At 38.4% G+C, this 11,338-nt stretch overlaps 1 protein-coding gene and 1 long non-coding RNA gene across 2 annotated transcripts; one reads left to right on the top strand and one right to left on the bottom strand.

Annotated features, from left to right (window-relative positions):
• Positions 1–949: 949 nt before the first annotated feature.
• LOC140763680 (uncharacterized) lies at positions 950–4,060 on the bottom strand. The gene is made up of 5 exons (XM_073101969.1): positions 3,670–4,060; positions 3,446–3,509; positions 2,654–2,818; positions 1,699–1,764; positions 950–1,607 (listed from the first exon to the last, which is right to left on the bottom strand). Exons 1-5 carry the CDS (start codon positions 3,906–3,908, stop codon positions 1,344–1,346), a joined length of 798 nt encoding a protein of 265 aa, XP_072958070.1. The 5' UTR covers positions 3,909–4,060; the 3' UTR covers positions 950–1,343.
• Positions 4,061–5,159: 1,099 nt separating this feature from the next.
• On the top strand, positions 5,160–9,932 carry LOC140763673 (uncharacterized). The gene is made up of 3 exons (XR_012104866.1): positions 5,160–5,582; positions 5,660–5,885; positions 9,587–9,932. It is a non-coding gene; the product is annotated as an uncharacterized lncRNA (long non-coding RNA).
• The last annotated feature ends 1,406 nt before the right edge of the window (positions 9,933–11,338 follow it).

Below are 11,338 nucleotides of genomic sequence, written 5' to 3' on the forward strand. Positions count from 1 at the left end.
TACGTTAGTTTTGTTTTTTGTGCTTCTCTGGTTTTCGTCGGTTATCTTGAAGAGTGCACCTGTGTAATTTTTTCCTTCTAACTTTCAGCCTGTCTCGAAGGGAAACCCGAAGGTGTTCTGCTTTGCAATATTGTGACCCTGCTTCCCTTTTCCTTATTTTCTTTTCATTTTTTCCTGAGGAAAGCCCGCCCATTTTATTACTCCTTGCTTTGTGTTTCCTCTAATACACTCGGTGTGAATTCATGCCAAGAGAAATCACAGTCACAGCAGAACTCCCCAAGCATCGCATGACAAATGTGGTCCACTTTTGCAAATGGGCTAACTAATAGTTTGGAAGGCCGACCACAGGCCGGGCCTCTAATTGGGCAATACTGTACCTGGACTAAAATTGAATGGGTCGCACTGCGCCCGTCCGACCAAAAAAGGCGGCCCTTTCCTGCATCATTATGACAACATGATTAATAAACGGGCCCCAAAGGCAAGGCTGTCCGAAACATCCAATGTTGTGGTGATGTGAGAGGCAGGTGAAGATAAGAATATAGGACGTGGACGACAGGATAAGAAGAACCTGCCGGCATAGGCCATGCATCGTATTTATTTATTTATAGTCATTCCATAAACTTCATCAGCACATCCCTGATAAAGAAATATTCCTGAAAATTTATATCACCGAATCGAGGGAAAATGACTCCCGGATGGAAGGACATCAAACTAATCTACAGCATCCTCAGAAAAGCTTGTTGAGCCCTTAAGTTTCTCAAATCTGAACCATGCCCTATAGCTCCATTAGCATCATCCATTGTCGAATCTTTTTAGTTGGCATTCTGTTTTTCTTTTCAGCTTGCTTCACAAGGAAGGAGGAAAAATATGAGAATGAAAAGAAAATTAGATACTAAATATTTCTAAGTTGACTAATCTTGAGTCCAAATTATTGAAAATTTGCGAAAAATAGAAAGAAGTGGCCAGGCTTGAAACTGACAAAGAATATACAATTATACATCATGTTCCAAGAGTTGCATAGACTAAATTTACACTTGATCCTGAGATAGACGCAGTAAATTCAATTACTGGGCAAATAACGAACACATGATACAAGCTCATCTTTGAAGTTGTGGACTAAATTATGCCTTCTCTTGTGGTTAGTAGTGAAGGATCGTCAATCATATTCCCAATTATTGTGCATAATTCCACCGGTGGTTGTGCAACTTGAAGCACTTATGCTGATGACTACCCTGTTCTGCACTGACGCCAGTTTTAAATCTTCTAATATCATAGACAATTCAGCCTAGTACCCCTGATGTTAGTAGAGGAGCCCATCAGATAAAAACACAGCATGCTGAACTTCATGATTCCCGTCCACATTGTGCTGATGGAACAAGAGGATCTGAATGGCTAGCATCTGTATTCCATGAGTGCTCACTAGTACTAATGGATGATCTTTCCATACTGCAAAGATCTGGGGATATGACTGGAAGAACATAAGGTTTATGGAGAACAGAGAAAGCCATATTTCCTTCTCTACCGCTTCCACTGCCTAAGCATATAGTATCACCCCTGCCATGCCATACACCACATTGGACATTGTTCATCTCCAAAGTTCTGGACTCCTGTTTAAAGCATCTTAACGTTTAGTTTAACTGTTATTTTTATAAAGATTATATCTAAATCTGTGCCAAGTATCCATAAACTCGTAATCACCTGAGACAGTGTGCAGCATGGACAGATGAGATACATAACACAGTCATCAAGGGAACTGTCACTACCCTGCAACCAAAAACCAAATATAATGGCAACACAGCAAAGCCAGCAAAAGACTAATTACACTCTGAAAAAGAGATACATCTAGGAGGCCAAACAATGTATCTCATCTAGTTGCCACTTATTAATCTTCTTACATCTATAATAATATAGGCTATGTAAGTAAATTCTGTAAACACGGTAAAACAAAAACACAAGCTATGAAAATAAGAACTTTGAAATTTGCTAAATAGGCAGGTGTGGTTGTTCGGATCTTGTGTAAGGGACGAGAATCCATCCTCATGAAATCTTTAATAACTTATAACCCCAGGCATCTAGTGGTGGGTAGTAATCCTTAGAATAAGATGTCTGAAAAGTTCTTTTCTCTTGTGATACCCAATTTTAACTGAACTAGATATGATTGTAATAACAGTTGCTTTTAAAAATTATTACAGCAACATAAAAATCACTCTTGAACTGCTATCCAAACATGACAAAATACACATAAAATATCTGCAATCAATTAAGCATCCATTCAAAAGGTCTCGATTATCATTGTGTCCTTAGGCAATATACATAAGTGAAGAACTTTACATTTTGTTCATCCAAGGGCAAAAATCCACCTTGGTAATCCTTTGCTTGTACTACCATAATTTATCTAATCAGAACTTAAGACAGCAAAGGCAGTTTATAATTTTGAGGAGCAGTGAAGGCATGAAGTACCCAAAGGTACCATTTAATGAAAAAAACATTACAACCAGAGGGTAGAATAACTTTTAGACATAAGCAAACTTAAGGCACATAGCATTCTATGTGAAGTCTTGGAGGGAAAAATATTCGAGCACAAAGGATCTATGTAAAAAAGAACTTCAGAACAACCACAACAAGAACGATAATGCTGAAAACTAATCCTTACTCTGATATTAAACTGCTTCCTGACCCTAGTTCGGAAATAACCCAAGTATGCTCCAACTAAGAAGGCAGACCCAACTCCTGTATATAAAAATATATGCTGCTCTGTGATACCAAAGGTGACGAGGCTGAGCAGAACAAGTACTATAAGCATAAAATAGACAGTTCCCTGATAAAAAGAGAAAAATGTCATCATGTCAGGAAGCAAATTGAATTAATAGAATAAGTGATAGAACTGAAGGCACTAAGATGAAATCCATTTAACAATTATATTGATGACATGATTCTAAATCTCACATTCAATCATTACAGAATAAAAAAAATTCCAAAAAGTGTTAAACTCACAAAATCTCAAGCGTTATTCATTTCCTTTCAAAACACCACCTCTAATTCTTGTGAAACCTCTCAAAATCTGGAGGCACTGATAGCCCCTCCAAAAAACACAAATACTACAATAGCACGAAGTAGATATAAGTAGACGCAACGGTAACGAGTGACTAGCATGATAAAAGGAAGTGATGAGATTCCAAGCTTGTTGACCACACAGTATCAAGAGGAATGATTTAATGAGCACTACGGAATAATTGCAGCACAAAAGGTAGCTTTAAGGGACATATAAAGCTTATAAGACACAGAAACGGGAAAGAGATTAAGATTCAACAGCAGTAATTAGGTCCAAGTGGTCTAAAACCTAGAAAGAATTGGAAAATACAAGGGTATAATAGCCTATCACTGATAGAACATTACAAGAATGATCAAAAAAAGGTCGGCAAAGCAAGACCAAGTATTGACTCACTTGAAGAAAGCAGGATCCAAGGTTAGCTCTTCGCATGTTCTTCCCAAATCTATAGCACGGACAACTGGAGAATCAAACCCGACCATCAATTAATCCAAAATTCATCAAAAATCATTTTTATTTTTCCTCCTCTTAGACATATTAAAATCCCATTTCGAAGTGCAATTATACTAATACAGGCACGCACTTAAAAAAGCAAGCAAATGGAAAGAGAGGAATACTACCATGCGGCCTCGATCGCGATCCGGCGATCCTCGAAGCAATCAAGCACGTCGCCTTCCCACATGCGCTGCACGCCCCCATACTCGCCTTCCCCCTTCTCCTCCTCCTCCTCTTCTTCAATACTCATCTTACCCCTCTTCTCCACCGCCTGTAACGCCACCGTAGCGCACAACATATCGAAGTCCAAAACCGTCATTCCCTCTTCCTCTACCCCCTTCTCCTCAGCCCTTTTCTCCGCCATCTCCCACCCTCTTCTTCCTTCTACCTTAGGATTAGGATTAGGGTTTCCTCCCTCTACGCTGCATTCCTCGATATAAGCTACGGAGACTGGAATTAGCGCATCAAATAGAGATAAGAAAAAAGAGAGGGATTCTTGTACGCGATGGAGAAGGGGGGAGATGAATTAGGAGGGGACGGTGGTTAGAGAGCACTAATTGGTGGCGGGCCCCACCATTTTGGGCTACGACAACCTTTTTCATCCCATGTGGTTCGGCTCATATCCCGGCACGTGTCCCGCAAAACTGTCACTCGGCGGCGCGGTGTTCCGGGCGTTATCCTTGTGATTTCTTTCCGACAAAAAAGAAGATGTCTTAATCTGAATCCAAAGTCATTTTACCAAGGTAAAATCTAAGTTTGTATCGCGAAGGTCGAACCCAACTCACGTTCTTTATTAGTGGACGAATAATTTAATACTTGTCGCGTACCCAATCAAATCCTCAGTAACTCAAACGATGTCGCATAATTTCAACTTGCGGCCAATCGTAGATACGTAGCCTCGGTTACGTGACTTATCTATAATTGGATTTATCGGATGGAGTAATGATAGGATAATTCGTAGCGTGCCACCCTGGGCAGGGCAAATCGTAGGATAAGAAAGACATGAAACGAGCATGAGCTGTGATCTACTGGGATAAGGCTGTTTGCTTCGTCGGCATGCGTTGCGGCGATACCTGTCGCTTTTATACTAAACACCTATGTAGAAGAATAGCTCATATAATATTTATAATTTTCCCATTATCCATCCGTTTTCAGCTAACAACCAATTATGTTCCGTTGAAAGTAGAACTATCTACAGGAACACAGGATACACGGAATCCATAAATAAAGTCTGATTATCTAATTAACCACAACATCGATTATTCTTATCCCTGGCTTTATTAATAATATTACTCCACTAAGACACTCAGAGCAACAACATAGAACATTTTCAATAATTTAAAAAAAAAATCACACAATAGAAAGACAAATAAAATTAAATGTCTATGTTGACGTATGACTCGTGCAGCCTGAAGAAGTACGCGCTTGAGGGCTAGTAGCTTCACCAGTTCATGCATTAGAAACATTTAACCGTCGCTGATGCCTTAGAGTGGAGGAGGGGCCACTCTCATTATTGGTCACGAGGGCCCGCACACCGTGCTCGACATTTGTGCTTCTTTGTAAACTTGGATCAGGCTTAGTGTAAGGTAATTAACTAATTAATGGCGGTCTTTCCCAGTGCTGGTGAGGATGAAAATGTTGCCTCCGGAGTCAAATGGACGACCATCTAGATCTATAGGTAATTTTAGCTAATTTAAAGCCACCAAGCATCGAGAATGATGGCCTTTCTTTGAGAACAAGAAACCTGAGCCTATAAAGCCCACGGGGTAGCCCAAAGCGAAACCCTGGCTCAAAAACTTTTGAGAGATGAGATTCACATTGAATCTAAAGGGATTGGATGTAGAGGCATCTTGGGAGAGGTGCCGGATAATCTCACGCCGAGCACAAGGTAGAAAAAGATGCTGGCACAAGGTATCAACGACGGTCTACGACTGTAGAAGGAACATAGCAAAAGATGCTGGCACAAGGTAAGGCTGTAGAAGGAACATAGCAAAAGAATGAGAGGAAAAAGGAACATAGCAAAAGATGCTGGCACAAGGTAAGGCTGTAGGAGAGGAGGAAAATATTAGATTATATCAGCAAAAAAAAGAACATAATAGAATAAATGATTGGCAGATGACTATATACTCTGATGGAAGCATACTGAATGTTGAGCCAATTCAGTCAATAGGGTCACCAACAAAGAAATATGAAAGGAAAAAGTAACCACAGTTGCCGACTAGGAGAAGTATTAGGAATATAATCAAACATGGTGGGCAGGAGAGATCTCTACTGCAACAATTGGAGGAGATGGATAGGACCAAGGATTTGGAGCAAGGAAGGAGAAAGAGAATGCAAGAAGGTAATCCTTTCTTACAATGTTTATGCTTTTCTAAAATTTTCGGATGATGAACTATTATCCATTGCTCATACTTGTGAAATTAAATTGGGAAACACTCAAGAGGAGGAGGAAAATTTAAAAAGATTGAAAGCCCTTGAGAGGGAAAGAACTGAGAAATATATCAATTCTCTGAAAGGAAATAATGAAGGAGACCAGTCAGGTAATAAGTGAAAGGGTTATTTTAGAATATAGGGGGTATGAGAATACCTAAAAAAAAAAAGAAAAAGAGCTCATAGTTCAAGAGCAGCTAGATTTTGTGTGTATCCAAGAAACCAAGCATGAGGTTATGAATGATAGAATGCTTCTAGGGGGCTTCTGGTTGGATGGTTGGATGGTTGTTGGTATTAATGAGGACAAGTTGGATGTGGTGGATAGGAAAAGAGTTATACATACTATGTCTGTTTGTGTTCAAAGTAGAGACAAGTAGTTCAAATGGATAATGACAAAGATTTGTGGGCCTCAGGAGTGGTTTGAGAAAAAAATTCTGTGGGATGAGTTGAAAGAAATTAAGAGCTGGAGTAGTGGTTATTGGCCTCTGGGCAGAGATTTTAATGCTACCAAATTTGTGAGTGACAGGAAAGGAAGTCTTGTGACAAGGAAAGAAGAACTTTTAACAGAATTATAAATGAGTTGGAGGTCTTAGAGCTGCATTTATATGGTAAAAAATTCTCTTGGTTTAATATGAGAGAGGAGCATGTATTTGCTTTACTAGATAGAGTCTTTGCAACCACTGATTAGGAAGAAATTTACCCTTTAACTATGGTTAACTCTGATGATGTGCCACTGATGGTGGATACTGGTAATATTGAGATAAAGAATCATACTTTCAAATTAGAAAATTACTAGTTTTGCAAACCAGAATTTGATACTCTCATTACCAACCAAATGGTGGTCTCGAGAGACTTTGGAGAAGTCTGCAATTGGTATTTGGACTGAGAAAGCTAAAAAGATGAGACAGAGCTTGAAGAGTTGAAGTAGAAATATGAGAAAAAGTGATCAGACTACTAAAAACAGCTTGATACACCCGGTGAATCAGCTTGATGTGATGGAAGAGACAAAAAAAAAAAAATCTTACCACTAAGGAGTTGAATAATAGAGAGGAGGCTGTGATTCAATTGTAGCAATTATATAAGGTGGAGGAAATGAATTGGCAACATAGGTTTAGACGACAGTGGCTAGCTGAAGGGGATTTAAACACAACATATTTTCATAAAATTGCTAATGGTAGAAAAGGAAGGAATAATATCTTACTTTGCAAATTGATAGGGAGCAGTCCACTAATTTGAGGAAAATTAGTGATCATATTACAAATTATTACAAGCAGTTGTTTGTAAAGGTGCATAGTTAGAGATTGACTATGACAGATGATATCTAGGCTGACAATAAATTGAAAAGAGATGAAGTTGAGGCTTTAGTAACTCCTTTTTGTGAAGATGAAATTCAAAAAATAATCTTTAGAATGGCTGAAAATAAAGCACCTGGTCCAGATGGCTTTGGCATAAAGTTTTATCATCACCTCTGGGATTTGGTGAAAAATGATGTTATGGTTGTGTTCCAAGATTTTTATGCAAGTAACTGTAATTCGCATAGGTTGAATTATGCTATGATTTATTTAATCCCTAAATAGCATGGGGCAGATAGAGTAGAAGATTTCATACCCATCAGTTTATTAAATTGCGGTTACAAGATAATAACAGAAGCCCTGATTAATAGGCCATGTCAGGTAATTGATGAGCTAATTCCTAACTACTAGAGTGCTTTCATCAAAGGCAAATATATTATGGACAATATGGTCAGTGCTCATAAAATTATTTTTAGGGTTAAAAAGTATAAGAAAAGGTATTATGATTAAGTTGGACTTTGAGAAAGCATATGACAAGATTAGATGGGACTTTCTAGCGGATGTGCTCGGATGGAGAGGATTTTCTAATAAATGGATAAGTTGGATTACGCAATCGATTACTACTGGAGCTTCATCTGTAACAATAAATGGTGTTTTGGGGAAATACTTTAAATGTAGAAAAGGTTTGAGCCAAGGGGATTCATTATCCCCTTATTTGTTTGTTTTGATAGCTGATGGTTTTAACAAAATGATCAATAAGGCCAGATAGGAAAGCTTGCTTATTGGTCTGGGAAGAGATGTGTGTGAGAATGGGCTCATTAATCTCCAGTATGTCGATGACACTTTACTATTCCTGAGGGTTAAGAAAAGAGAGAAGAGGGTATTGAAATTATTTTTGTTATATGGGTTTGAGGTAGTTTCTGGGCTGAAAATAAATTTTGAAAAGATCTCTCAAATCTACTTGGGAAATAATAAGGAGAAAGGAGATGAGTTAGTTGCTATGTTAAATTGCAAAACTAAGGTTTTGCCTATCAAATATTTGCGGCTACCTTTGCATAATAGTAACCTGAAAAAAATTATTGGATGATAGTCATTAATAAAGTGGAAAAAAAACTTGCGGGATGAAAAGGAAAGTTATTATCCTTGGGTGGCCATATAACTTTGATTAATTCTGTGCTTAGTGCAGTTCCTCTGTACTTTCTATCCTTTTTTGCTATGCCTATTTGGGTGTGTAAAAGAATTGATAAACTAAGGAGAAACTTTCTTTGGCATAGTATGGTGGATAATAAAAAAGGGTATGCTTTGGCAAATTGGAGTAAAGTATGCAAAAGAAAATAATTTAGTAGAACGAGAATTGTGAATTTATAAGAACTGAACATGTCGTTGTTGGCTAAATGGTGGCAGCGCTTATTGAACTTGGAAAACCAAATGTGGGCTTCGATAGTTATGCAGAGATATTATAAAAGGGTTAAAGCTCACTATTTTAAGTTAAAAAACTCTAGAAGAATTTCTCCTTTTTGGAGGGGGGGTTTTATAGAGTGGTGCAGTTTTTAAAGTGGGCAAGAATTGGGAGGCTCATAATGGTGAAATGATAAAATTTTGAAAAAATATTTGAATTTGTGATTGCTCCTTGGCAATCAGATTCTGGAAAGATAAGGAGATCAGTATTAGTGATGTTTGGCTTGAGCGAAAAAATTGGAAGCTTAAATATCGAAGAATGCTTTCTACAAATTTGCTTATTGAGGAGCAGCGGTTGGTTAACTTTGTGGAAAGGAATTGCGATGAGGAAGCTAGTGGTAAGGATAAGATTAACGGGTGGTTTGAGAAAAATGGAATTTTTACCGTGAAATCACTATATCGTTTCCTTAATAATGGAGGTGTGATTTTGTGAAATCTGCCTAAAATTTAGAACTTGAAAATTCCACTGAAGGATAGAGTTTTCCTTTGGTTGGTTTGTAATAATAGGGTTCTAACTAGAGACAATCTTGTTAAAAAGGGTGGACGGGAACCTCAAAATGTATCTTTTGTTTGACAAAGAAGACGGTAGATTATTTATTCTTAAGGTGCAAGTTTGGTGGCAAGGTGCTGCGGCATATGAAGAAAGCTACGGGGGTTAACAGTCATATAAATCATGTAAATGATTGGATCTGATATGAAAAATTAAAGTTGAATAAAGAGAAGAAGAAATAGTGGTACATTTGGCTAAGTGCCTTAATGTAGAGTATCTAGGTGAAAAGAAATAATAGAATTTTTCAAAATTGTGCAAAATCTATTGATGCTTTTGAGCATAGGGTGACATCCTTGTTCCTATGCTGGACAGGGATTCAAGGAGAAGAAGCGGTGAAAACGGGCATGCAAGTTGTTGTTGGACTTAGCGAAAGATGATGTGGTGAACGTAGAAGATTGATGTGGCCTTTCAGTTTTCTTAGATGCAAAAACTTTTGTTCTGTTTGGGCTTGTGCTATGAATTTACTATCTGTTGTTTTGTAGTTGCGAGATATGTTCTTAAGTTTCCTTTTTTGTATTCTGGTAGTGATGGTCGTGGAACATTTGGTAGTATGCTTTTTGATAAATTATGATGATAGGGCTATGGTATGGTCCATTTTGCTGTAATATGGGACTTTACTCTCCGGTTAGGTGTTGTATACCGGTGGAGGATCATCACCAGTTAAGTTACAATGAAAAAGGGGCTATAGCCTAATTTGTAAAAAAAAAAAGAAAAGAGTGTACGAAGCTACCACTATAGCACACTGGATTGGGCTCATTGCTGATTTCAACCGTTCCTTCCCTCCCTGCAGTTGCCCATCTTAGCCGCTGACCATCATCATTGCTCACCTTGCTTGCATTCTCCATCTCTCCCTCCCCATCGCTTTATTTATTTTTTATTCTAAGGTTTTTGTAGTCGACGGTTATACGATTTTGTATTTATATTAGTTAGTCTTAATTTAAAAAAATATAAACTTAGTTAGATATTAAAATATATTTAGTTATTGAACGAGATTAGAATTTCTAAATAAGTTCAAAAAGTTCTCTAAATATCTTATTTTCTTTTGTTGTTATAGTTACTCTTGAGTGAAAGACTTAGCCAAAAAAATAAATAAATAAATAAATCGTCAGCTTTCTATCCTGTTCTTCTTCTATTATGCACAGAACCATATTTAAAAATTAAATAAATTTCTATCGTATGCCATGTTGTGCAAATCTACCAAATGGGTGAAGAAGCGAAAGCAAGACCTTCACCCCCAAATATCTTAAATGGGAATAGTGAAAGAGAACACAATGCAAAGCTTGAAAAACTCCAATAAGGATGTTAATGGTGTTAGAAAAGCCCTAAGCAAGTTCTAATCATGGATTAACATCCTAATATATGCAAGCACCAACAAAGACAACAATGGAGACAATAGAGAGAGAGAGAGACAAGATTTACGTGGTTCGGCGATGTGCCTACGTCCACGAGCGGAGTAATCTTCTTTACTATGCAAATCCCTCACTTACAAAGAATTTAACAACTCTAATCACTCTCAATACAATAGTGGCTCAACCCTCATTAATGTTCTTCCAACTACTAATCCTAAAAAAACCCACTTTAGTATTTATAGTCAGATTCAGATTTGGGAATTTTCAGTGTCGCGTTTGAACGCACTCGGGGCGCATTCGAACGCGCCCAATGTTAATACAGCAAAACTCAAGGGGCGTTCGAACGCGGGAGGGGGCCGTCCGAACGCGGGAGGGGGCCGTTCGAACGCCTGCAGAAACAGCTGCTCTCGGGTTGGTCCGCGTTCGAACGCGGCTGGGGCCGTTCGAATGCCTGCAGAAAGTCTGCTCTCAGGTTGGCTCGCGTTCGGACGCGGCTGGGGCCGTTCGAACGCCTGCTTCGCAGACTGCTCTCTGTCTGAGCCCGCGTTCGAACGCCCTTAGGGCGCGTTCGAACGCGCGGCATAGAAATGCTAATACATGCTGAATTTTTGCTGAAAACTGAATTTGAGTCAATTTTTAATATGCCATGCATCATGGTTACCTCACAGCGCACTTTCTCCGATATTCTCGTTCGCAAGTATATATATATATATAT

The sequence above is a fragment of the Typha angustifolia genome, chromosome 7, assembly GCF_048772165.1.
Source record: "Typha angustifolia cultivar Huaian chromosome 7, ASM4877216v1, whole genome shotgun sequence".
Taxonomy (NCBI): Eukaryota; Viridiplantae; Streptophyta; class Magnoliopsida; order Poales; family Typhaceae; genus Typha; species Typha angustifolia.

Coding starts and splice junctions, on each gene's coding strand:
- LOC140763680 (XM_073101969.1), bottom strand. CDS start 3,908: ATGGCGGAGAAAAGGGCTGAGGAGAAGGGGGTAGAGGAAGAGGGAATG. Junction 3,510..3,669: donor ATCGCGATCGAGGCCGCATG/GTAGTATTCCTC, acceptor TTGATTCTCCAG/TTGTCCGTGCTATAGATTTG. Junction 2,819..3,445: donor TTGGATCCTGCTTTCTTCAA/GTGAGTCAATAC, acceptor TCTTTTTATCAG/GGAACTGTCTATTTTATGCT.